The 25,933-nt window shown below is 45.0% G+C and overlaps 12 protein-coding genes across 15 annotated transcripts; 7 read left to right on the plus strand and 5 right to left on the minus strand.

Annotated features, from left to right (window-relative positions):
• Positions 1–301: 301 nt before the first annotated feature.
• Positions 302–5,972, plus strand: LOC119551687 (putative uncharacterized protein DDB_G0282133). Of its 4 annotated transcripts, none has more exons than XM_037861153.1 (3): positions 302–804; positions 872–5,411; positions 5,467–5,721. In XM_037861153.1, the coding sequence occupies exons 1-3, from the start codon at positions 451–453 to the stop codon at positions 5,580–5,582; spliced, it is 5,010 nt and encodes a 1,669-aa protein (XP_037717081.1). In that variant the 5' UTR covers positions 302–450; the 3' UTR covers positions 5,583–5,721. The 4 variants fall into 4 exon arrangements, with proteins under 4 accessions (XP_037717081.1, XP_037717079.1, XP_037717080.1 ...); XM_037861152.1 differs by having other exon boundaries at positions 303–804; positions 872–2,287; positions 2,351–5,940; XM_037861154.1 differs by lacking the exon at positions 5,467–5,721 and having other exon boundaries at positions 303–804; positions 872–5,018; positions 5,072–5,205.
• Positions 5,973–6,667: 695 nt separating this feature from the next.
• On the minus strand, positions 6,668–7,240 carry LOC119551711 (protein lin-32). The gene has a single exon (XM_037861185.1). It carries the CDS (start codon positions 7,238–7,240, stop codon positions 6,668–6,670), a length of 573 nt encoding a protein of 190 aa, XP_037717113.1.
• A 1,954-nt stretch (positions 7,241–9,194) lies between these two features.
• LOC119551222 lies at positions 9,195–9,721 on the plus strand. Its single transcript, XM_037860459.1, has 2 exons — positions 9,195–9,272; positions 9,324–9,721. Exon 2 carries the CDS (start codon positions 9,438–9,440, stop codon positions 9,591–9,593), a length of 156 nt encoding a protein of 51 aa, XP_037716387.1. The 5' UTR covers positions 9,195–9,272; positions 9,324–9,437; the 3' UTR covers positions 9,594–9,721.
• Positions 9,722–10,186: 465 nt separating this feature from the next.
• Positions 10,187–10,950, plus strand: LOC119551317. Its single transcript, XM_037860612.1, has 2 exons — positions 10,187–10,564; positions 10,821–10,950. The coding sequence occupies exons 1-2, from the start codon at positions 10,271–10,273 to the stop codon at positions 10,851–10,853; spliced, it is 327 nt and encodes a 108-aa protein (XP_037716540.1). The 5' UTR covers positions 10,187–10,270; the 3' UTR covers positions 10,854–10,950.
• Positions 10,951–11,116: 166 nt separating this feature from the next.
• On the minus strand, positions 11,117–12,515 carry LOC119550677 (isocitrate dehydrogenase [NAD] subunit gamma, mitochondrial). Its single transcript, XM_037859536.1, has one exon. It carries the CDS (start codon positions 12,381–12,383, stop codon positions 11,244–11,246), a length of 1,140 nt encoding a protein of 379 aa, XP_037715464.1. The 5' UTR covers positions 12,384–12,515; the 3' UTR covers positions 11,117–11,243.
• A 484-nt stretch (positions 12,516–12,999) lies between these two features.
• Positions 13,000–13,584, minus strand: LOC119550574. The gene has a single exon (XM_037859365.1). The coding sequence runs from the start codon at positions 13,553–13,555 to the stop codon at positions 13,061–13,063; it is 495 nt and encodes a 164-aa protein (XP_037715293.1). The 5' UTR covers positions 13,556–13,584; the 3' UTR covers positions 13,000–13,060.
• Positions 13,585–13,708: 124 nt separating this feature from the next.
• On the minus strand, positions 13,709–14,383 carry LOC119550573. Its single transcript, XM_037859363.1, has one exon. The coding sequence runs from the start codon at positions 14,359–14,361 to the stop codon at positions 13,741–13,743; it is 621 nt and encodes a 206-aa protein (XP_037715291.1). The 5' UTR covers positions 14,362–14,383; the 3' UTR covers positions 13,709–13,740.
• A 392-nt stretch (positions 14,384–14,775) lies between these two features.
• Positions 14,776–16,985, plus strand: LOC119551844. The gene is made up of 3 exons (XM_037861417.1): positions 14,776–15,059; positions 15,472–16,271; positions 16,650–16,985. Exons 1-3 carry the CDS (start codon positions 14,823–14,825, stop codon positions 16,930–16,932), a joined length of 1,320 nt encoding a protein of 439 aa, XP_037717345.1. The 5' UTR covers positions 14,776–14,822; the 3' UTR covers positions 16,933–16,985.
• Positions 16,986–17,236: 251 nt separating this feature from the next.
• On the plus strand, positions 17,237–17,650 carry LOC119551671 (MIEF1 upstream open reading frame protein). The gene is made up of 2 exons (XM_037861124.1): positions 17,237–17,441; positions 17,509–17,650. Exons 1-2 carry the CDS (start codon positions 17,274–17,276, stop codon positions 17,545–17,547), a joined length of 207 nt encoding a protein of 68 aa, XP_037717052.1. The 5' UTR covers positions 17,237–17,273; the 3' UTR covers positions 17,548–17,650.
• Positions 17,515–18,067, plus strand: LOC119551670 (probable peptide chain release factor C12orf65 homolog, mitochondrial). Its single transcript, XM_037861123.1, has one exon. It carries the CDS (start codon positions 17,550–17,552, stop codon positions 17,991–17,993), a length of 444 nt encoding a protein of 147 aa, XP_037717051.1. The 5' UTR covers positions 17,515–17,549; the 3' UTR covers positions 17,994–18,067.
• Positions 18,001–19,846, minus strand: LOC119551669 (RING-type E3 ubiquitin-protein ligase PPIL2). The gene is made up of 4 exons (XM_037861122.1): positions 19,733–19,846; positions 18,719–19,673; positions 18,512–18,663; positions 18,001–18,452 (listed from the first exon to the last, which is right to left on the minus strand). The coding sequence occupies exons 1-4, from the start codon at positions 19,762–19,764 to the stop codon at positions 18,038–18,040; spliced, it is 1,554 nt and encodes a 517-aa protein (XP_037717050.1). The 5' UTR covers positions 19,765–19,846; the 3' UTR covers positions 18,001–18,037.
• A 446-nt stretch (positions 19,847–20,292) lies between these two features.
• LOC119550866 (autophagy-related protein 9A) lies at positions 20,293–23,140 on the plus strand. The gene has a single exon (XM_037859845.1). It carries the CDS (start codon positions 20,408–20,410, stop codon positions 22,955–22,957), a length of 2,550 nt encoding a protein of 849 aa, XP_037715773.1. The 5' UTR covers positions 20,293–20,407; the 3' UTR covers positions 22,958–23,140.
• The last annotated feature ends 2,793 nt before the right edge of the window (positions 23,141–25,933 follow it).

Consider the following 25,933-nt stretch of genomic DNA (forward strand, 5'->3'; position numbering starts at 1 on the left):
ATTATACAGTCTTTCCTCGAAAAGGTGAATTAAAGAATAAATATTTTCATTCTATCAGATTGGTTCAATATACATAATTTTACATAGGGAGACATATTCTTTAGCACTTTTGTTTCATGTTTAAATGAAAACAAGAAGTAATTGAATACTAAAAGGTCTTCAATGGGTATACTTTTAAAATTAACTTTGTTTGTGCTATTCACAACTTAGAATTTTTCGTATATAAGCTTTTTTTAGTCTTTTTGAAACCCATCCATTTCAACGCGTTTCTAAGTTCTTTTTTTGAATCTCTGAATTTTATGTCAAAATTCTTCGGCTTGGGGGCAACAAAAAATAGTTCCAAACTTGTGTTTAAGGCTTTTCTGTGTTTCCAAACTTTATAGGTCAGGGACAACGCTATGGAAATTTGATCACCGAGTCTGGGAGCAGTGTGAGGGACTGAGAGGCAAGATGGCATTGGCACCCGAGGATAACTCCTCGTATTTGAATATGGAACGCTTAAAAAAGACCCAGAAGCTTATCCACCTTTATCGATCATACGAATGCCTATGGAACCCCCAATCTCCTGGTTACCACAGCAGTACTGTAAAGGATGACGCTTGGCGAAGAATAACTCTCCATATGAAGAGCGGCTTAACCCCTGACCAGGTTAAGCTGCAGATACTCGGCCTCCGAAACTATTACTCCCAGGAATGTTCCGCCCTTCAAAGGAGTCAGCAAGAAGGTTATAGTTATGTTCCCAGGCACTCTTATTTCCAGGACCTGCAATTCTTGGGTAACCTGGATGTTGAAGAAACAAATGAGGTGAGTGATGAGGCAATAGATATAGGGTGTACTGAAGAGTGACCCAGAATTATCCTTTAACCCCTAGCCCAAGGCCAGTTTTAGCATGGGCCAAGTCAATGACCTCCTGGATGATGCTTTTCTTCTAGAAGATAGTACTACTATTAGAGCAAACAATTCGCCCAACTTTTCGGAGGCCGCATTCTTTTCTCCTTTAGCTTCATTGAGTCCCTGCGTTAGTTTAACCAAAGACGGTTACACCTTCTATAAGATGATATTAGAACCTGAACCACCCAATGGAGAGGAACTAAGGGAGTTTAAAAAACGATCCACCTCCGGCAACGACCGCTGGTATCCCACGACCTACTGTGTGAAGTGCAAGCAAGAGGAAGAACATAATCGCGAAGAAAGAGGTCAAAGCCGTGGGATTAATTCTGAAAGTAAAAGTTCCTCGGATGGGAATCAATGCAGTTGTAGCAGAGCGCGGACGGATGAGTGCTCGTGTTCAAACCAATCTCAGGATAAGCCAAGAAACGTGACAAATCGAAACGGTATTCAGTATCGAACACAGGATCAAATTCCTTTACCGAACAGCCGTAAACGCTATCCACGAACCCATCAAAATGGGGTCTTTGTAGATCTAGGCAACTGGGACGATGGGGAGTCCACCAATAATGGACAGCGGAACGATAAGTGGCCAGGTCCCAGACTATGTTCCCAAAACCGCCAGGAATGGCAGCCCAGATACCGCAAAGTAGTCCCAAATGTCCCAAATGATGATCGAAAGTCCAAGTGCGGAAGCTGGAAGCGGAATAATGATGCCATATGCCAGCGACTTCAAAATCAGTTGGCGAGTCAGGAGAACCAAAGTGCACGTTACTCCGAAAAAGGCTCCGAAGAATTCTCTGCCCAGAGTCAAGAGAATAAGAATGATCGTCGGCGGTCGGGCGAGGATCAATTGAATGCGATGCTATTACAGAAAAAGGCGCAGAAGAATAGGAACTCCCAGAACACTCCCATTGATCCGGCACAGTATAACAACAATCAACCGATTTCAAATCAGGCTTACTATAATACAACCCAACCGGTTGAAAATCAATGTTATTGCGATACTAACCAATCAAATGTGGATCCCCAGCGATGTAGTACGTATGGATGCCAGTGCATGTACTGCAATCGAACTGTGATTCCACCCCAGGGGAATTACTACGTAACGCAGCAGATCGATCAGAATGCCCCAAACTATTCCAGAGCAGTTCCCCCAGATAATCAAGTGGGACAGGCTCAACCTTATGGAGAAGCGAATTATTATAATGAGTACGGACAGCCTGCATATACCAACCAACAGCAAGTCTATTGCATCAATACAGAAAATGCAGAAATATGGGTAAAGGATCAGTCCGCGCCTGGAGCTCCAAATCCTGCCCAGGTGCCCATGGCTCCGCTATCTAGGTCCTGGCCGCAGGAAACGGAAAGTGGTCTACCCCAGCCAGGTAGTCAGGCCGTAAGTGCTCCTCCCCAAAGTCTAGAAAAGATCTTTTCATCAAATATAAATAAAATTCTTCAGCCCGAGCAACCTATTCAGCATCCTACTGAAAAGAAAAGACCAGTGCCACCGCCACGGGATATTAAATATGTGGAGTGCCCTGCCTATAAAGGGGTACAAAAAACTGGTGACCAAAGAGAACGATTAGGAAAGGGAAATTACCAAAGTCAACGAAGAACTAATGATTCTGAGGAGGATTCTGTTGGTGGGAACAATCAACCGATAAGATCATATGACGAAGGGAACCGATCTCGTAAGAGACAACGTAATCAAGACCCAGATCGTCAAGTTCAAAATCAAAATGAAGAACGTCCTACACAAAGGCGATCTCGCAATGATGATGGGGTTGTTAGTAACCCCAATTCCAACTATGAAGATTCTCCTCCACGACGGGGTAGAGATCCTAACGGCAGCTCAAACAAATCAAAAGTTTTTCAACTTCAAACCGACGATTCTCAATTTATAGAGTGTCCAGCGTATAATCGTGAAAATCCCAAGGAATGCCCCAGTTTAAAATGCAGACTAGACGATCCCAGTCAACCAAGCCGCGGAGAAAGAAGTGTCCGAAGGAGAAGGCCCACTTCAGGGGATCGGGACTATGATGAGGAGGAAACTCCAAGTTCCAGGAGAAGATCCCAAGGTCAAGATAGAAATAGGCCAGAAAATGGTGACTATGAAGAGCAGAAACAAAGTGTCAGGGAAAAATACGCTGGTCAAAGGCAAGATGATAATTCTCGGATCAAAGGAAAATCAGATGATGAAGCTTATAGGTCAAAAAGGCGAAAGGAAGAAAACTGCACCGACAAAACCTGTCCGTTTAGAAGTTCTACTAAAAAATATAAAGATCGTTCCGGTCGGGAGGTGGAAAACCCAAGAAATGGTAATGGCAATGGTAATTATCAAAGCTCAAAAAGAAAATATAATGAGTGCGATGATTACACGTGTCCATATATTAATTCTGGCGAAGTAAAAGCATCCCCTAAAGAAAGGTCGCGAAGGCAACGAGATCAATCCTATCCAAAAGAGTACGACGAGGAAGAAAGTGAAGCCAGAAGAAAGTATAGAAGTGAGTCCCCAGCAAGAAGGCCACCAAGGGATTTTAATAAATTTGAAGATTCCGAAAAAAACCAGAAAGATGTTAGGAATTATAGGCGAACGAGAAATGAGGCTTCCGCTGATATTGATGATTCAGATGACAATGTATATAAGTCAGAAAGATATAGAAATGATAATCGCAACTATAATAAAGACCAAGATATTGATATTGATGATGCTGATGACAAAGCATATAAGTCAAGAAGATATAGAAATGATAATCGCGACTATAATAAAGAACAAGAAGATGGGGTGCCTACAGAAAGAGTTAACAAGTATTCGAGAAGGGAGGAAAGAAATTATTCAAGTAAAGATAATGAAAGGTATCAGAGAGGTTACCGCAATGGAAACGATTACAGAAACAATACAGTAGATGAGTGCATGTGTGAAGACGATTTTGAATCCGATAATGCCTATGGTGCCTATCCTATGAGGGAGAATAAGTATCGAGGTGACAAGGTATCGAATGATTATAAAAGAACAGAAACATCCAGAAGAATCAAAAGTTATGATGACTCGGAAAATGAGGATGGAGAATACGTAAATTCGGATAGGAAAAACAATTATCGGAAACGATATGAAGACCAGCAACCTTTTTATTCAAGGGGAACGGACATGGCAACTTCTTATTCGAGGGGAACGGATGTATACGAGTCGGAATATGACTGCCTTTGCAGTGATAATGAAGATCCTCAGAGCTCTAGGCAAAACAGGAGCAATCAAGCAGCCAGAAACGATCAGAGGGCCTTAGGCAATACCAAAAATGAAATGAAAGAAAGAACCAGAGGAAATATAAACAATACAGGGGCCGATTTTAATGGCAACGATTATCCAAAATACGAAAATAGTAATAGCAATAGGGCACCTGAGTCTTCTGTGCCAAAAAGAAGTAGACAAGATAATCAGAATTCCGAAGATCATGGAAAGAATGACAGAGATAGGAGTAATGAAATAGACGGCTGTTTATGCGAACCTGCAGGAGGTGAATATTACTCAAAATACCAAAATGGAAATACCAATAGGACGCCAGAGACTCCCTCGACAAACAAAAGTAGAAAAGATAAACAAGATCCCAATGATCCTGGGAAGGATGACAGAGGTATAAGAAATGACATAGAGTGCTGTGAGTGCGATCCTAATGAAGCTGAATATTCCAAATACGAAAAAAACAGCTCCAATCAAGCAAATGATAACGAAGTTTCTTGCGAGGATTGTACATGTGATCCTAACGAACCAAAGATTACTGTGGGCAAGGAACGAAATCAAGCTGGTAGTATCAATGCTTTAGCCGAAAGCCAGGATCACAAAAAAGAGTCCAGCGGAAGGCCCAAGAAACCATCGAAGACGGAACGAAAGGAAGCCAAAACTAAGCCAGTATCTACCAGTGATAACCAGACGCCTACTGTCAAGAAGAGTTCCCGCCCAAAGACGGGGGTTTTCCCCAGAGTTCAGTCCCGATCTGCAAGTCCCGCTCATCTCGCTGCATCTCTGAGGACTCAGCCAGGAGAGCCGATCAAGAGACGAACCTCGTTGAGGACTGGAGGACAATCCAGTGCCGCCAAGAGAACCATGGACACACATGCAGCTGCCAACAGCAAGTTGCCCTTTGATCTAAACTCGGCCGCCTATTTTATTTGCAAATTACAGGACGAAGGTAACAACCATCAGTACCTCCTTGTGGTGCCAAAGAAGCCGATTGGACCACCAGATGGCCAACGGATGGGCCCAGGACAAGAGTCTGTGAAGCAGCTGCACTGCCAGCGGCAGTGCTCCGGCTTTCAGAGCATGTCCTGGGTCGATTCGTCGGCCATCAGCCAATCCCAGCCATCCCAGCCATCTCGACCATCCCGCCCATCCCAGCAATCCCAGACGAGGAGTGGTGGCCTATCCGTATTGGGCTCCTTTAGGGTCCCACCTGTCCTGGCCAGCACGGCGCTGTGCATCATCAAGGAGCACCTCAATAGATCCACTATAGACACAAATCCAGGTTATAGAGAAGCGTTGTCTCGCCCCCATAACAAATGGCGTTCTTTACTATCCAGAGCGACGTCTTCGAGGCCCAGGAGACCCGTTCTTCGGCCATCCCACAAAGCCTATGCCCCGACTCTGGACGAGAACAGGACCTTACTGCTCACCAACAATCCCTTTCAAGATTTGAGCTACGGTGACAACAGGCGAGAGATTATAGTGCTACATCCACCGGTTCCGGGTTTTCGACCCTCGAAGAACTCCTTCAGCAAGGACGAGGTGGAGATGCAGCACATCTCAGTCCCCAGCCAGGACACCGATGTGCATCGTAAGCCACCCAGGCCGCCCATAAAACCCAGGAAAAAGCATCCTCGGTGATCAATCCATAGCTGTAATGTCCTCACACATACTTCCCGGCCCTTGAATCATCATATAAAGAACAGCACCCAACCGAAGCCGAAGGACTCAGCTGCCTTTTATTCAATGAGAGATGTTTTAGGCCAGGAGTCGAGGGGCTTCACGCTTCGCCGTCCACTGTGGTGGCTACGGAGTTTTGGGATCGTTCGGGGTTAGCCCAAAACTTGACAGACTCCTATCAATGAACTTTTCAGTAATTAATTTACGATCGTTTTCGAAACCATTGAGGCGTAGCCAAACGATCCGACGGCCAATTGAATCTGGGGTTTTTGAAAAAGCGGGTCTTAGTAGGGGGTGCTAGAACTGCCTGGGGTAAAGGGTTAACGAAGTAGCGAAATATATCAGTTGTATTTTTGTTAGTTTTGGAACCTATCATCCATTTTAAATACTGACATAATGGAAGTCGACAATATAAACTGAAAAGACTTATTTTTAAAATAAGACACATTTTTAGAAAATGCTATGAAGGGTGGGGTTACCCCTCTTCAAGAAAGTAGCTTTAAACCAACGAACCAATTTGAATAAAGACCCATATTTGAATGTCTAAAAAGTGAGCTTTTGGAATAAATCGTTTTATAGTGGGAACCCTTTTCGAGTTTTCAAGTTTGTAAAGCAATCGAAAATATTTTGCAAACATTTTTTCTCCTTAAAAGAAAGACGCACCAAAACTTTCTTATATACCATGCCATATGAAATGCAACCCAAGCTAAATATTAAAGGTCCCGAGTATACCATCAGTGGTTATGTCACTAAAATGCATTCGAATATCATTTATTTCTTTTGTATCTTTAGCCTATTCTACAGTAAGAAGAAAATCACATAGCTTAAGTCTAGGAGAGAATGATGTGCAGTATCCATCTATGATAAGGATCCTCCGCTCAATCCGAAGCTGCCTTCGCTACCGCCGAAGATTGTGTAGGCGGCGGCATCCACCTCCACATCGCCATTGTTGAGGAGATCGCATAGCGCTAGGATATAGGACTGGGCCATCTGGAGGGTCTCGAACTTGGACAGTTTCTGGTCAATGGAGGGAGCGGGCACTACTTCCCTCAGCCGATCGAAGGCCTCATTCAAACCATTCATGCGTTTTCTTTCCCGGGCATTGGCAGCCTGTCGTCTTTTCTTCTGGACCGTGGGACTGAGATTGGTCTGCTCTAGACTGCTCTTCCTTCCATCCGATCCCATAGAGCTGTTACTACGCCGTTTGTGAGTCTGCTGTTGAGTTGGTTGGCCTGGTACTTCCAGGATGGGCGCCTGTTCCGTTTGAGTTCCGCCCGCGGCATCTAGGAATTGCCATTCCGGTGATAGGAAAGCCGACTGTCCGTAATCCTGCGAAGAAACGGGTAGCTGACTGAGGTTATAGTTGGGACTGCCCAGGTACTGAGAGCTGCCGTCCTCCTCGGAGGAGGCAGACGAGTAGTAGTAGCTCATGGCAGATCCGCGCGGCTTGAAAGTTTCGATGCAACTGAAGCGATCCCGAGAAACGGCGCTACATTCTGCAGTCAACCCCCGCCTCGATGCGTTCTACAAATATTTTCACCGCCGTTCTGGCCAAGTTTGTGTAAAACGGCCCGCAAATGACCCCTGGCCCCAGGATCCTCGCAGTTATTACCATATCCCGGCCGAAGGATCTCCCCGAGGAGCAGGGGTGACTTTGACCCCCGGCCGCACACTTAGGGGTTAGAAGTGTGCCTATCCCTTTCTCTCTTTGTTTCAAGCGAGCACGCCTACACTCCGCCTGCTGCCGTCTCGCTCTCGCAGGGCACGCGTCATATCTTGCCAAATTGGTGCTATCATGCCATGTGATCTTCTCCTCTCCTCTGTTCCCCGTAATTTGTGACTTTCACGCTCAACGGCACACGGGTGGGAGAGGGAGAGGTGGCGAGGATGAGCTACTGTACTGGATGGACGGCAGGGGCCGTCAATTAACCCGCTGGCGAACTGCATTCTGGCTCGCGTCTAGTGACCATATGCTGTGCTGCACCGACCCAACTTCGGTTAGGAACCAACATATGGTCGAGTTATAGGCATAGTGCTGTGACTCTAAGTGGTGGCCTTTCGTCCTGCAAAGGTTTTGTCCTTGGCAGACACACGACATTTGCCGTCTAGCCAGTTGGGGAATCAAACTATTAACTGCCATTGAACAAGTATCACAATATTCAGTGGCTATTAAAAATATATCTTTGAATGGATAGTTAATTGCCTTGTCTTTGATGACTAAAGGATGTTATCCCTCGGGATATTATTTCACGTTGGAAATATTTTCATATATTAATATTAACTGCCATTGAACAAATATCACAATATTCAGTGGCTATTAAAAATATATCATTGAATGGATAGTTAATTACCTTGTCTTTGATGGCTAATGGATGTTATCCCTTAGGATATTATTTCACGTTGGAAATATTTTCATATATTAATATTATATTATATTAGTATTAATTGCCATTGAACAAATATCACAATATTCAGTGCCTATTAAAAATATATCTTTGAATGGATAGTTAATTACCTTGTCTTTTGTGACTAAAGATGTTATCCCTTGGGATATTATTTCACGTTGGAAATATGCTCACCGAAACTTTAAACTATAATTGATCTCTAACTATAAAAAAAAATGGAAAATTAAATCTTAGAAATCATTTACATGTTTAATTAGTATTACTTTTCTTTTAGAATAAAATATTTCATCAAATATTTAACTTATTGAAACTGTTTTAAATGAAGAACTGTTTAATAAATTCAATCAAAACTTAATTATTTTTTTGAATAAAAAATTATTAAACTTCATTTGACTTTTCATGTTCTTAAAGATACATTTTTGTAATGGTAGAAACACGTTATGGATATTAAAAAATTGTTAAAGAATCATTTTCTAAAATTTTCAACTTACCTATTAGATCCCAAACATAAATAATTTAAATTAATTAAATTTCTGGTAAACTATAACATACTTCACATTTGTCGTTTATTATTTCAAAAAAAATGTATTAGATTGCTAAATATCTAAAATATGATACCATGTATGAGGAGAAACCACATATCTTGACTTATTCAAAAAGAACTCTGAGCTCTGCGCACATCTGCTACAGAAAGGAGTTCTAAAACAAGAATGTTTAGCACAAAAATTAAATAATAGAAACTTATAATTGTTTGTGAAATAATAATGAAAATAATTTTTTAAATATAATATTTGTATCTCACCATAGCCCCTAGGTCCTATATTTTTTGGCCCTTCGTCGAAGTGGAGTAAAACCTGTTTGCGCATGCACCGCCGGTGGCAGGACTCCCATCTCCTGGTTATCCCTCTGCCTTCCTCTCTCGTTTAACTCTCGTTTTGTTTAGTAGAGAAATACGAGGCGAGGACGAAGAGGAGCTTCGTGTTTTGATTCAGCAACAGGATTGAATATAAGGGCAGCCAGCCAACACAGTGTTATCATTTGAAGAAAAGAGTTCTGTCGTAAATAATCACAGTGAAATTAACCAGGAGGTTCTATAATAATCATATCAGGCTTATCAGGATATTCGAGGGCACCAGCTAAATCGGCTCAGGAATCATCTGAGCGAGGGATAACCTATAGTTGCATTCGGAAAGCGAAAAACCCACCCACTCACTCACCCACGGATGTGTCTGTACTTGGGAGTCGTGGAACACCTGCTGGATGTGGTGGCCTACTGCATGTGCCGTGTCCTGGAGCTGTCCCTGTTCACCTGCATGATGGTCTGCGGTTCGCTGAAGGCCAAGCTGACCCATGGACCCACCAACGAGCTGGAGCAATGACCAGGACACTACGAGAGCTGCTAAAGGATGCGCTCCCTGCATTTGTGTGTGTTTCGACTAAAATTTAATAAATGAATCTTTTTCTATAGTGGCGAATAAATTACGACTTATATATGTGTGTGTAAAAACGATTGTCTTTTCCTCCTGGTTGGCCGGGAATTGAGCCATAACTCAAGATTGCCCACGGCAAGGATTTGCTCTACGACTCTTTGGATTTTTTGCTGCTTGTTTATCCACCAGCTCCCTCTTTATTTGTTTGTGTTGCGGAGTCGTTTATCGTACTTATTACCCCAGGGGAAGGGATTATAAGGGGTACAATGCCCATTTGCATGATGATAAAGTATCGACTGGGGCCTACGTACTGGCCAATTGTGTTGTGGCTTTTGTTTTTGGCGCCTGCAAATATGCTTCACTTCTAGCCAGACATTTTATTGCCATCCCCCATACCCATACCATCCATACATAGGTTCTACTCCTGTATTTATGTAGTTGTTTACAGCCTCCGGCTGAAACATAAATTTATTCAAATTGTACGTGCAAATGGTAGGACTTAACGTTTATTACACAGCACCAGCAAACAGCAGGCCCTGGTATTCCAACTTTTCCGACACACACAAGTGAAGTTTTGATACTTTTTGATAGCTCAACAACTAAATCCTACTAAATTTCCCCCGATCATGGACAACCCCATAAAACAGCGCCATAAACTGAAGAAATTCAACACCACCAAGCTGGAGGAAGATCTTTCGAAAGCCGTCGAATCGAAAAATAATATTACCAATGAGGTAGAAGGTCAGCCGATCGTTTACGATTACATGAAGTATCCCAGTAACAAGGCAAAGGGCAAGCATATCAAGAGCGTGAGGCCCCGGAAAACGGTTACCTTCAAGATGATGGTGGAGCTGGTGACCTTTACGGACAATTGGAAGATGAAGATGATCGAGAGTAAGCTGCGCACGGAGGAGGAACAGGTGTGGCTACGGGTCCTAAAGTCTAGTCTTAGGCGCTCTAGAACCTAGTATTTCTGATGCATTTAGGTCGACTAGGAATACCTTTCAAAACTTTTATGAAAATAACTCTTAAATATTAGCATCCATTTCATATGAGATAGATGAGATTTGGATATACTAAATCTAATAAAAAAGTATCTTTTAAATTAGAAATATTATTTTTGATATATCTTTTGGATAATCCAGGTTAAAACTAATCCTTTTTTCTCATCCCCAGCTCAAGTGTTCCCTGAAAAGGCGCAACTTCTGAAGATTTCCGTTTGTGGATTGTTTAAAATTACGTCATAAAATAAATTTGTTCTATGTAGCAGCCAATATATAAAATTTATTGTTGGTTAGAAACCTAACCTTGCGTTCTATTCAGTTTCTATAAAGTATCTTCTTTATTACAACACCACTAAGTTTCACGTTATTAGATACCAGCGAAAGACAAAGTCTTATTATTTGAACTTACTTAGTAGATATGTTTAAAAAAGCCTTGGCAACCTGATTTAAACATGATATATGGTGAACTTTTAGGTAGTTGGAATTTGATTGGGTTTTATTTTAAACTGAAGTTTTGATAATATCAAGTATTTCTGAAGGTGTCCTTGCAAACTTCCGTATTTTATTTACAATTTCAAGCCCCTTACTTGGTCACCTATGACTTTTCACCCATCGCATGGCAGCGTAGATTGTTGATGATGTTGCATATGACGTACTCGCCGCTGTCCTTGCCCCCGAACTCCTTGGTGCGGATTCCCTCGTCCATGGTGCGCAGCATCTCGCACCACAGGGCATTCGCGCAATTGTGGTGACCCAGATGCTCGAAGAGATCCACAATGGTGGACACGATGCCGTAGGCACTTAGGGTGGCATAGTTGGTCAGCGAAAGCTTCGTCTGCAGGGGCTTGAAGACGGCATGGTGGTTCCCGATCTCCACGGCACTGAAGAGATTGGATCCGCCACAAACGGCGCTGCAGATGGCGGATAGGAAAGTGGCATATCGATCGCTGGCGAAGAGACAGTCGAAGTAGGCGGGATTCGTGACCAGCCGGCTGATGGCCTCCTCCACCTCCATAAACTCCAGCTCCAGGCAATCCTTGTAGGGGCAGTGCATCCTCTTGGCAGCCTCCACCATATTGCCATCGCTAATTGGCCACTCCTTGGCCTTGTTGATCAGGGTCACCCGCTTTCGACCCGCCTTAACAGCCGCCTTGAAGGCGTACTTCAAGTACTTCTCATTGCTCTTCTGGCTCACGACGGATAGGGCCTCCACCACACCTTTAACAGGGGAATACTCCAGTTCATTGTAGTTGCCCATGTTGTTCTGGCCAATCATTTGGATGTCCACACCAGGAAATCGACACTTGAAGCCGGGAAAGCTGCGCGTTCGAGTCTTCAGCACATATAAATCCAGATCGTTGCAAATCTTCAGAGCCTTCTGTTTGGCCTCCGCACCCGCTTGGTTCTCCACATGAACGGCCGTTCTGTTACGGAGCACCGAGTTGAAGTACTCATCGTCCTGGCCCGCCTCGATGATCTGCACCTCCACGGGCACCCGGCTGCTCTGGAGCAGGGACGTCACGAACTGGGCTCCCTGCTGGCCAATGGTCGTGCTGCCTGTGAGCAGGGAGACCGTATTGATCCCGCCGTACTTGGACTTGGGCAGCACGTTGACGGGGGCCATTCGAGTGTCTCCCTTGACGAACGCCGCTTGCACACTGCTGTTAATGGCTTCCGCGTAGTGGCGGGCACTGATCCCGGCCAGAAACCGGTTCACTTTCGGGCTACGCAGCATTGTTTTGGATTTAAACGGAGGGGAGTCCTAAAAATGTGCCTAATAAAATGACAAGATCCGCCTTACAACTTGATCTTTAAAGGTATTATCAATTCTACATATTTTCTTATGGTAGGAAAATGTATAGTATCTTATAGTTCATATTGTATCTTGTTATTCTGACAATTTAAGAAATGTACTACAAATATTCAAGGGTACAAGCATTAGTTGTACAAATTTCCATCAAATATATATCTTCTTATTTCGCCATTGAGTTAAAATGTTTCGGAATTCAATGAAAACTTTTAACTAGAGGAAAATCTCAAGTTAGAACAAATTTCAAGCTTCAATGTGGAATAACAGATTCTGATTATTAGTTTTTTTAGATTTTAAGTTTGAATAAATCGAATGTGTTGGTCTGAAGAATTAAATAATAACAAACTATAGGGCTAACATGGTAATTAGAAATTGGTTCGAAAAAATAAAAATATTAACCTAAGATAAGACAACATAATGATATTTAGGAGATCAAGAACTTATTAAAAAAGGAAACGATTTTTGGAAGGAAACATTTTTTTTAAATTACTATTTTAAAATCAGGGCTTAAAGAATTTGTTGAATAAAAAACCATTACTCATAACTTATTTCTCATCGTACTCAGAAATTTTATTGATTGCGTAACCGAAACCTGCCCAGGATTACATATCGTAGCAGCGCGATTTGTCGGGACAGGGACAGCCATCGATGCCGTAGCGCCCGATGGGGATGTCCGTTTGGGTCTCCTTGTGCTGGGGTCCGGGCAACTCGTAGAACTTCTCACTGAAGTACCGATCCGGAAGGTAGTACGTGGGGTACTCGGCCCTCAGCCGTTCGTGGTCGTCGCGCAGCCATTTGGCCAACTCGGGATCTGCTCGTCGGGCCTCCAGGCGGTACTGCTTCGGTTTGGCCATCCGTACTGGAACCTCCAGATGCAGTTTTGAGTGTGGTATGTAGGACAACAGCTCCTGGTCCAGTTTCACCGCCTGCTCCGCCCGGATCTTGGCGCAGGTGGCGCACTTGCACTTCCCACCATGGTAGCAATACCGCTTCCTTCCATCCTCGTCCACCATCAGCAGCGGGGTGCAGACGGGCAAAGGATTCGGCTGGGCCTCCGTTTGCGTCGCCACCGAATCCTGGGCAGGATCGGAATACATTTTGGTAGTGTGTTAGTTTATTGCTCCGTCGACAGCAGTACTAACGATTTGGATTTCAAAAGATGACTGAAACTACGAGGGAAAGGGTGTTCCATAGGATGGCAGCAAAGGCATAGCTAACTAAATATTGGCTTTAATAAATCCTAACGACTTACATATTTCGTACAATGACCTGTGAATAAAGATCACACATGGTTGGAAACACTTCTTCGACATCCACAACTCATTCCTGAGTTGGGATATACCAAAGAGGAGTTCCACAACCAAGTAAGATCCTTATACCGATCACCACACCGAGTTTTACTCCGCCTCAAGTTCTCATCCCCCGTGCAGTAAATATTCTGGGTAAGATCCTTCCTATCACGCTTTGGCAGACCACAATCTGAACACAAATGGGACAAAACTGGAACCCTTTGAGCGGCCTTCATCTGTAGATAGTAGTTCTTGAGCTCCCGTTGTCGCACCTCATTAAAAAACTCCCGCATGCGTGGAGAATCCTGGACAACAGGCTCCTTCTTGGGAATGGAATTGGATTTCAACGGACAGGTTTCCATTATTTGGGGACTCTTGGGCTCTTTTAACTGACCGGAACGGTTGCTTATCCCCCTGCTTCTTCGAGAGGAAGATGAAAGGTATGAAATGCGATCCAATTCCGAGATCTTGAAAGAGGTAGATTTTTTCTTCGCAACTTTTGGGGCTGTGCTGAGGACTCCGCTGCGCTCTGATCCCTCCGTGAACTTTCGAATGTAGGTGTTGACCCTGGTCATCGACCCGGTCGTTTTTAATAGGTACCAGTTAAGCGGCATTTCTTCCTCGGTCCTTAGTCAATCCGCAATGGTGAGAGAACATCTATTTAAAAGTCGAAATTTTGACAAAAATATTCTGGCAACCTTAGAATAAGCCAAGTATTATACTGTACTACATATTTTCCAAAGAGCTAAGAAACCAACTTTAACGAATATGTAAGATTCTACTGTTCAGAAATAGATTCGTTATCTGAATCCCAAAGATATGAATTTTAATCATCATCATGAACTCTCAAATTGCAAGTATTTGCATTACTCTTAATTTACATTAAAACGCTCTTAATAAATATAAAGCTTTCCATTTCGCTCTTAACTTAATAAAATTCATTTTCTGTAATCTCTGAAAGAACGTAAGCTTTCCGAGAATACAAAACAGACGGTAAGTACTCGCAATTGCACATTCATTTGCCGGAAGCAAAGCGGTTCGGATTGTTTCACTACTTAGTATATACAAAGATACAATGGCAAAGATAGAGGCAGAGACCCAGTGGCTGCGTTCTACGATTCTTCCGAAGATTTTAAAAAGCGGGAGACTGGTGGACAATTACAGCGATTCCAAGGAGGACACCTTCAAGTTGGGAGACATCGAGATCGATATAATCGGTCACTCTGAGGCCTTTATGCTGACCTTTTGCTACAGGACAACCATAAACTTTGAATATGACGGCGAAAAGTATCAGCGAAAAATGGTCGTTAAGGTATAGAAATTTTATTGTCGCACTAACAATAATTAAATATGATAGGTGTTTGGAATCTAACAAAAATGAAGTAATATCATCGCATTACACGAGTCACGGAATGGTTTATAGCACTGAGTGCAGTGTACACCCCCATTTATACTGCATAGTATAGATCACCTCAACTGCGTTCTACGGATAAAGATGCATATTGTTCGTATGTCAGTTCCGTTGGCTCCCATGAGTTGAGGTAGTCAAACATGGTGAAATACACGAAACATCCAGTTTTTGTTGAGACTGCCTTATCAAAACAGTTGTAGACCAAAACTTATTGGCCGATAAGGCTTTCTTAATCTTAAACCAGCAATGAGTTTCTGTTTTTAAGTCAGATTTCCCAAGCAATAAATAACTTAAGTAATCTCTTTTTTCGTAGAAAACTCCTACGATGCCCCCAGAAGTATATGATAGCATCCAGTTTGGAGATCTCTTTAGCAACGAGATCAACTTCTACACGGAAATCCTACCAGAGATACAGAAGTTGGCCGATGGAAAGTTTGCCGCCCCCAAGTATTATTATAGTGAGTTGAATAGGCATTCGGCGGTGGCCATTCTGGAGGACTTCGCAGAGAAGGGATGGCGGGTGACCAAGGATCGGGTGGGTCTGAGTCTGGAACACGCCCTCATCGCCGTGGATTATCTGGGAAAGTTCCATGGCTTTGCCTACGCTATGAAGCACACGAATCCGGAGAAGTTCTCCCAACTGACCAATAGTCTGAAGGAAGCTCGCTATGCCAGAGACGATATTCATCCAGAGTGGAAGCTTAGCATGACGATTAGCATCGAACGGGCGGCCAAGGCGGTGGCTAAATTTCAGCCCCAGATTGATGAGGAGTTTGTGAAGAAATTGTCCTTCCTGATCGCGGACTATACCCTCTATGGCCGGCAGCGGGTGGCACCCAGGGAACCTCTGGCCACCCTTTGCCACGGAGATTATGTGAGGAACAATGTGGCCTACAAGTATAATGACAAGGAGCAGCCGCAGGAGATCATGATGTTCGACTACCAGACCTTGCGTGTCTCTTCTCCCATGATCGATCTCTCGGTCTTTCTGGCCGTATCCATCTATGCTGATGTGCGCTATAAGAATTTCGATGCAATCTTCGATAAATACTGCTCGGCGCTATATGACAGCTATAAGAATCACGCCAAGCAGGAGGTTCCAGAGTCCATGAGGTGAGCATTTGAGATATAAAAGGAATAGTATACTTTTTTTTGTTAATCATATTATATTTTATCATAAAACAAAAATGATATAATATGAAACAAATCTCTTAGAAAAATTCTCTTCCAAACGATCTTCAACTAAAGTATAAATAACAGTTTCACAGAAACTGTTTCAGAATCAAGTAGAATTTTTAAAAACAACCTTATAAAAGGACTAGTTTTTACAAAATTCAAAAATAATGTACTTCGAAAGACATGGAAAATGTTATGTGTAGATTCTCAGACACTAATGGATTTTTTTGGTTGGTTTTAATATGATAAGTTATAAATGATAAGATAACCAATCGTATTTGACTCTATATAATTTATGACATGATTACCTTTCAGTCGGGGCGAGCTTCTGAAGGAGTATGTGCGATTCCTGCCGTACAGCTTCTCCATTTCGGCCAGTTTCCTTATGACCTTGGTGGAGCCTTTGGACATGTCACCGGAGGAGATGTTTGCCACTAAAATTACGGAGGAGGAGATCATCGAACGCACAATGAAACAGGGAGGGGAAATAGTGGACAAGGAGGTGGCCCACCAGGTTCAAGAAATGCTGGAGCTGAGCCTGCTGACTGGTGTCCCCATAGAGGACGGCATCGATGTGGACAAGTTGCCCAAAGTGTAATCATTTCCATTTCGTAGTGCTTGATAAAACCAAAACTAATCAGATACTTGAAATGACCTGCATTATTTATATGGTGTTTGGGGGAAAGGCTAAAAATGTAGTCTAGTCATGACTGCAAACTTTTTATAGTGATTAGGGAGTAATATACCAACTGCCCATTTCCAAATTTGGCCACTTAAGTCGTTTAATCTTATCATATCGTTATTTTTCAAAATGTTCTTATCACCATTGTTTGGATCGCTAGCCAAAACAGCTGATTGGGGCAGGGCTGCCAACCTGTTTTGACACCAACGTTTACCAACACTGCCTCACATGTGGGAATATAAATATCACATCCAAAAATGTTTCTACCTTCTCGACAGCAGATTCTGCGTTTGTACAAACATTTAATACGCTACGGCAATCACTTAAAGCTGACCGACAAGAACTACTTCCTGGGAAGAGTGCGACACGAGTTCCGGGACAACCGGTCCCTCACAGATCCGGCGGAGGTGGAGTTCAGCTTCAAGGTTTGTAAATAACACCTGCGGTATTTCATAACATATTAAGAAAATTCCTATGATCACTAAATTTTAGCGCGGAGAGACCCTGCTGAAGAAGGGACGCATCCTGTAGACATGATCCGCGGTCTGGTGCGACTCCTGGCGCTTCCTCCGCCCGCTGTGCGCTGCAAATCCACTGCCAATCTGGACTACTCCCGCTTTCCCACGCTCCAGGAGTCCGAGATCGAGGAGACCTTCATGCGCGGCAGTGGTCCCGGTGGCCAGGCGGTGAACAAGACCTCCAATTGCGTGTTCCTGCGCCATCTGCCCACCAACATCACCATCAAGTGTCACACCCATCGATTGGCTTCTAAAAACCGGGTGGAAGCGCGAAAACTCCTGCTCGAGAAACTGGACATCCATCTTAATGGGGAGCATTCAATTGCGGCGCAAATCAAGGCCCAGGAGCAGAGAAAGTCCACAGAGCGGCGGCGACGTCAGGGAAAACTGCAGGAAATGAAGAAAAGCTGGCAGGACAGAGAGCGCACAGATGGAGGAAACGAATCCACAGATAAATAGCTAATGTACAATCTCTTAAACATATATTTTAGTATGGGTAGAGGCTACCAACTGGAAAAATTTCCAAAACCATTCGCAAGTTTCTTTTTCTTGGCTGCTTGAGCAGAGGGAAACGACGTCTCCGGCTTCTTTGCCACTGCCTGAAGCTTCAAGTACTTTCCCACACCCTCCCTGTACACCTTCAGTGGTTCTTTCATGCGCTTTTGCTGCTCCTCTTTCTTGACTGTCTCTTCCTTGCTGGCCGCCTCCTCTTCGCGCTCCTTTGCCAGCTGCTCAGTTGCCTCGGCAAAGGGATTAACGAAGACCTGTGAGGACTCAATGATAATGTCCTCAATGGGTCTGTCTTTGTTGTCCACCTCGATGTTCTCCATTTTCTGAAGAGTGTCCAAGCCGCCGACCAGTTTGCCGAAGATTGTGTGTTTGCCATCGAGATGTTTGCAAGAGCGATAGGTGATAAAGCTGTAAAACATATAATAGATAAGCAATAGCGTTGGAAAAATGAATCCTGGTCTACTCACAACTGAGAACCATTAGTATTGGGCCCCGAATTGGCCATGGAAAGCACACCTCGACCCGTGTGCGTTAGATTGGGCTTGAACTCGTCCTCAAACTTCTTGCCCCAAATGGATTCGCCACCAGAACCACTGCCCGTGGGATCACCACCTTGCACCTAAACCAGAAAAAATTATAAGTTTAAGCTTCCTCTAAATATGCACCAAACTTACAATAAAATTCCTTATGGATCGGTGAAACATAACATTGTTGTAGTAGCCATTTGCGCAATGCTTTATAAAGTTATCGCAGGCTCGAGGTGTTTGATCGCAGAAGAGTTCCAGATTGAGAGGGCCGAAATTGGTATTCAGGCGCACGTAACCCTTCTTTTTTACCCTCTCGTATTTCACCAGATCATCATCTATAATAGCCGCCTCTATTTGGGACACGGGCACCATGGCGGTGGATGTGAAACTGGCGGCCACTGCTCCAGTTGAATAGTGAGCCGCATTGAACTTATCGGCTGTGCGCTTCGAAGTGGAGGACTCCTCCTCCGCCGGCTGGTAGTCCTGCTGAAGCTGTGCCAACGTCTCCTTGGTCTCCAGATTCATGGTCTTAATGCGCCCGCTGGCTGGATTCTTTCGCTCCTGCTGCTCCTCTTCGGTCAGAACTCGCAGGTTTTTCTTAATGTGATGGAAGGTGGAGATGTCATACTTCTCCAGCTTCTGAGGATCCTGTATGGTGATGATGTCCTTGCGCAGAAAGGGCGTGTCGTCCACCAGATCCTTCCAGTTCTTTGTCTTGATGTTCAGTTGGTCGATGGCCTCCCAGCAGTAGACATTCCCCGTGGTGGCCACCGCCACGATGTGCGAATTCTTGCTGAAGGGCTTGAACAAGGCTGGGCAGTGGTACTCATCGTTGGCATTGCGGTGAAAGTTCAGTTTGATCAGGGATTTGGAGTCCATCTTCTGTCCGTTAATGGGATTCACCTTAAAGGTCTTCAGGAACTTCAGGATGGCCTCGTACTCGAACACATTGCCCTGCAGATCGCAGTAGGGCATCTCGAAGGGCGCCATGGTGATGCAGCAGTGCTCGAAGGGTAATCTCTTGAACTTGACATGGTCGTTCTCCGCGGATTCCACCTTTTTCCCGCCGTACAACTCACTCCACTCCGTGTACGTGAGGTACCTGTAAAATTAAGGGGTCAACTGAATATGTTTCGGTTTCTGGATGTCCTTAACACTTACATTTTGTCCTTTTGATGCTGTCTTTTACCCATCTTGGCTGTTTTTAATTAATATTTGTAAAGAAAAGCGAAGATCCACAATATTTGTTTACAAATGTGAAACAGAACTGCCAACTCATGTGCAGACTTGTTGTTTATGAGTTTCAATCGTTTCACACTTGGCGCATCTTTCAAATGCAGCTAGAATATGGTAATACTTATTTGATTAACTTATAAAAAATGGGTTTATTTTGTATTACAAAAGATTTCATGATTTCCATTTAATTCTAGTCTTGCAATTATTTATTTATTTATATAAAGCTGACTTACATTGTAAGACTATGAGCTTACTTAAAATTAGAGCTCTAGCAACTAAGGCTTTCGGAGTCTTGCAATTATACAAATTTTGCTTGTTTTATTTCTCCAAACAAAATAAAAGGTAATAATAATTATTAATTAATTAGTTTTCCCAATCATATCCTACATAAATGCAGCGACAGTGTGAACGCTTTGCAGTGGGCACTGCGTAATTCCTCCGACCCACCACTTTCCCAGTATTTCGCTGTTGTCCAACACTGCACTTAGTAGAGTCAGCTGTTCGCTGGGAAGGTTCAGCAGAATCAAACAACAAAGAATTTTCCAACTTATACTATACGGCGATATAAATAGGCAGCAGAATTGACCTTGACGTTGGGCAATGTCTAGCCCCCATATCAACTACCGCTCCCTGGCCGAGGAGGCGGCCAGTCCGTTCCTGGAGCAGCATCCCTCCGCAGGCCAAGGCCCAGCAAAAACACAAGACGCAAAAGCGAACGCAGCTGCTGCGCATTTAGACCCCCTCGGCGAACACGGAATGGAGCAGGCGCTTGATGATCTCGACACTGAGCACGAGGCCGAGGACACGCCCCGGAACAGTGGCGTCATGATCCACATGGTCCCGGAGACGGGGCGTGCGCGGTGGAACCACATCGAGGACCTCGACTCGTTCTTCTCGCGAATGTACCAATACCAGCAGAAGCACGGATTCACTGTGATTGTGGTGGACGAAATGCTACAGGTTCTGGAATTCGGTTTCGTCGTTTGGCTTCTGACCGTTGTGATGCACTGCGTCCGCTTCGATGTGCTCTTCGGTGATGCCCCGCCCGGTGGAGCCAATCCCAACAAGACTACCCTCGGCGATGTGATGGTCCCCACGGGGGAGTGCTTGGCCAGTTTTAACTGGTTCACCTACCTGGTTGTGTTCATTGCAGCCATCTATCTGGGCATTCGTCTGCTAAAGATGGTCTACCACATTACGCAGTACGCCGATATTAGGAGATTCTACAACTCTGCGCTTCACATCGAGGACGCAGATCTGGACAACTTCACGTGGCACGAAGTGCAGCAGCGCATCCGTCGCGTCCAGGCTGAGCAGCACATGTGCATCGACAAGGAGTCGCTCACGGAATTGGACATCTACCACCGAGTGCTGCGTTTCAAGAACTACCTGGTAGCACTGATGAACAAGCAGCTGCTGCCCGTGCGATTCCACATACCGCTGTACGGAGAAGTGGTCTCGCTAAGTCGGGGTATGTTGTTCAACATTGACTTCATCCTGTTCCGCGGCCCGGGATCTCCTTTCCAGAACAACTGGCAGCTGCGGGATGAGTTTGCGGTGAGAAGCAATCAAACGGAGCTGGCGCAGCGCCTGTCAAAGCTAATCTTGGGAGTGGCGTTGCTGAATTTGCTCCTGGCTCCTGTGATCTTTGTGTGGCAGCTGATCTACTTCAGCTTCTCCTATGCGAACATTCTGCGCAAGGAGCCAGGGGCCCTGGGACTGCGAACCTGGTCGAATTACGGACGCCTCTACCTGCGTCACTTTAACGAGCTGGATCACGAACTGGATGCCAGGCTGAATCGGGCGTATGATTATGCGGACCGCTACCTGAACTCCTTTTCCTCGCCACTGGCCGCTGTGATAGCCAAGAACATGCTGTTTATCAGTGGAGGACTTCTGCTGCTCATCCTTGGATTGGGTATCTACGAGGAGCACGTTTTCCAGGTGGAGCATTTGCTGTTCATCAGCGCTGGACTCGGCGCCATTGGTGTGGTCTGCAGAACTCTCATACCCGATGAGAACCTCATATGGTGCCCGGAGCAACTGATGACCGCCATCCTGGCGCACGTCCACTACCTGCCCTCCGAGTGGCGACAGCAGGCGCACACGGCGCGAGTTCGTCAGGAGTTCAGCAGCTTCTTCCAGTTCAAGGCTGGCTACCTGCTCAGCGAGATCTTCAGTCCGTTCGTCACACCGTTTGTGCTGATCTTTGTGTTCAGGCCAAAGGCCATAGAGCTGGTGCGTTTCTTCAGGACGTTCACCGTATCCGTGCGGGGAGTGGGCAACGTTTGCTCCTTCGCCCAGATGGATGTCCGCAAGCACGGCAATCCCGACTGGCAGCTGACCAGCGAACTGGAGGAGATGACGCGGCCGGCAGCACAACAGCCGCATCAGCAGCAGGAGCCGCAGCAGCAGAGTTTGACCGGCGGCAAGACGGAGATGTCGCTGGTGCGGTTTACGCTCAACAATCCCGAGTGGCAGATGCCCAAGGAGGCCAAGCAGTTCTTACGCGGCGTTCGGGAGCACGCCGTCGGTGAGCTGGTTCAGGCTAAGACTTCGATGGTGCAGGACAACCCGCTGACCAACAGCCTCATCTCGTTTGGCACCATGGGAGCGGAGTACTGTTCACTTGCCAACTCGGTGCTGACCGCACAAGTGACGCCCCAGCAATTGGAGATCTCGCAGTCGCTGCGTCCAGGACTGGGACCAGTGTCCGGAGGATTTCCCGTCGCAGCCAGCGACTTCCGTCAGATGCTGCAGCAGAACCTATCGGCCAGCGTGGGCCCGCTGGACAGCATGCGCCGGTTGCGTCTCAGCCGGGCTGAGGGCCGCTTGGAGGGACCGTCGGACACCCTGCTCTACGGACTCTGTGGAGTGGATCCGCGCGTGGGCAGCAGTCCCCTGAACGTGGGCGTGGCCGACATGTGCCTGAGCGCCCTCTATCTCCACGAGCTGAACCAGCAGAGGCGCCAGGCGCGTCAGTCCCGCATCGAAGAGGCCGAGGACGAGCGTCCGGGACCAAGCCAGTGGCCACCGCGGCCACCCGCTGCTCCGTCGACTGCCGGTGGCACCGGATCCGGCTCCCGCCATACCGTGATTACCTCAAAGGCTGCCGAGAGCACGCCGCTTCTGGGCAGCATCCGCTCATAGCAGCGGCCAGAGTGGATCTAACCACTTGTAGAGCTAAGGACCCATTCTGCTATTAGTGATTAACCTAAGTTTTAAAGTGTGAACGAACGAGCGAGCGAACGACGTCGTCTAGTGCGTAGCTAAACTAATCTGAAATTAAGCTAAACTAAACGAGAAGCAATAAACCTAACTGCATTATCAAAATGAGGAGTTGTACTTCTTTTGGTGGAATTTTAATAGACTTGTGCAAGGGTAAGTCCATTTAAACAAAGTATCTTTAATAGAAATAAAAATGTTTAGGGATCAATCTGAAATACTAAGTATACTTGATTTACTTTGATTTGTATATAATTTCATAACTTGAAATATGATTTACGATATATTTTAATGTCATTTGACCTATACAATCCAAGTAGGCACCATAAAAATTCCGTTTTCATTGTGAGGATTATATTTAATGGCCTTACGGCTTATCCCGATCTTACCGCTCCGGGTTGTGGGAATCCTAAGGTGACACCCCTGCCACTTTCGGGGTCTCTGATGGATGGCCCCCATTTGTAGGCATTGTTGGCACACCACACCACACATCCACCTGGTTCCGAGATCCAGATGCGAGTGGATGAGGAGAACGCATCCAGCTGTGCTGCAGCGCCTCGTGTGTCACTTGCCACACACGAACGCCATTTGGCGATTGGTGTTGATGGCCAATGCGGCGAGCAGAGACTGAGACCGCGACGGAGGATCGGGTCCACAGCGGTGGAGCCGGCCAAGTGCGTGCCTATGGATCTCCCAAAACCCGCAGACACCGATACAGATGCAGATACCGCCGATCCCCGCCAGCTGTGGCAACATTTATGAATTATGTGCGTGCCGCATGGAGCTGGAGCTGTTGCTGTTGCATGGAGCTGGAATCTGCGGCTGGATCGCGCTGGAGAGTCTTTGGATCACGTTGTCTCATTTTTCCGCTGCACGCCAATTTTGGGGGGAGCATTGCATGGCCATTGCCCAACATTACACGAACGTACGAGCTGCCAGACGGCCCGGCCACTTGCCCGTTTTGGATCCATCCTCCGACTCTCGCAGTCCGATGGACGCTGGAGATGCAGTTGCAGTTGCATGTAGTACTAATTGTAGAGCTCGCGATATCTGATCCGGCACAGAAAAAAACGATTTCAGTATCAGATCAGAGTTCTTAGCATTTAATGATTTTAAAACTATATATTGAATTTCGTTTGATCTTAGCCTAAGCTAGCTTATTCTAATTTAAATGTTATAGAAAGATGTAAGGATCTAATTTACTTTATGTCTGAATAATTCTAAACTTATGAAAATGTTTTTTTACCGTATATATTAAGGATATCTCTGCAATATATTTTAAATAATATGGATTGGTGATCTTATATTGACAGTTTTTTTTCGATTTCTTAAAATTGCCTAAAAGATACGTTTAAAATGGCACAAGGTTGTATCTTATGGGTAAAAAGAACACTAACTTCTTCATGTAATTTAATGTTTTATAACAAGTAAGAGGTTTGTATTGTTAAGACTTATGAAACCCCAATTTGGTATGTATTAAAAAGGTAAAAAATTAAGAAAATCATATCAGTGCGGAAAAAAAGGATATAATTATTTATTAAGATACGAGTAATATTTTTAGTGACATAGGATTGTATCTTATTAATAAATGGCATACTAACAATTTAAAGAAATGTAATATTTTAGAATAAGTTACAGGGGTATATTCTTTATGATTTTTTGGACCCATTAATTGTATGGGAGGTATAAATATGATATAAATATAATATTAAGAACGTTATGCTCTTACTTTAGAACCATTCTGAACTACCAAGATGTTAAAGTGGATAATTATTATTGGAAATGCCAGTTATGGGTGATGTATTTTCCAAAGTGCAGATAAACGCAATAGAGTGGTGCGACGCTTATGGCTCAAATGGAAACATTTCGCGAGCCTTGTCAAACAATCGAATTTAATTTATGATTTCCTGCGCCAATCGAGTAATGACACTGCATGTGGTAGACCTCGGTGGACCCGAAACTCTGGATATCTGGTGATCACTCGATACGCAATTTGGTCACAGCAGGGCCCGAAAAACCAACGTCGGAGTATGGAGTATGGAATATCGGAATTGGAAAGGGAATGGGAATCGGCATAGGAATGGAAATGGATTGGATATGATCGTGCGGCGACGGGAGCCACTTGCATATGCGGCTGTCTGGGATTCTGATGGCCGTGGACCACCGCGTGGCGATCGGTCGGCAGAACCAGTTCAAGATCAGGCGTCACTTTGCGGCGCTGAGTGCCGCTGACAGTTGGATAAGGTTTCGAGTTCGACTGGGAGTCGCAGTCGGAGTTGGAATTGGAATAGGAGTTGGAGAACAGAGCTCCGAACTGCAGTCTCCAGATCGCAGCTGCCATTCCGCAATTAGAGCTGTTCCTGCAACTGCACGTCGGCTGCTATCAAACGTGTCTCTATGTCTCCGGCAGCGACTAATGATGATGGTTCCATGTCCAGCCATCTGGTCCCCCCTGATCCCCGCCAGATTCGAGTGTGAAGCATCAGCGTCGCCTTTGATTGACAACTGATCAGCGTTTTGGAGCCAGAGGTTTCCCACTTTTGGAGCACGCACGTTCGCCCCATGATAACTTATCGAGTTTTTTCATAATTAAAAAACCGGCTTGCGATGGCTCCTTACAAATAGCTTCAATCGCGGCCAGAGGATCGGTTAAGATTGGGCTCGGTTCAAATGGTTTAGTCGCCGCACTGGATTTGCATTGCAAATGAGAGTCGCCTCCAAAACTGCTAACTGCTTTCTCTTTCTCTTTCTCCCCTCTGATCTTGGTAATCGAGAAGCATCCCGATTCAATAAAACATTTAAACATTAAACTGCTTTTATGCAAATTGCCGGCATGCGCTTAATTTTGCGATCAGCCAAGGAGTCGGGTTTTTGGTTTAGCATCCGCTTGAATTATCTCCC

This window comes from Drosophila subpulchrella, chromosome 2R, assembly GCF_014743375.2.
Source record: "Drosophila subpulchrella strain 33 F10 #4 breed RU33 chromosome 2R, RU_Dsub_v1.1 Primary Assembly, whole genome shotgun sequence".
Taxonomy (NCBI): domain Eukaryota; kingdom Metazoa; phylum Arthropoda; class Insecta; order Diptera; family Drosophilidae; genus Drosophila; species Drosophila subpulchrella.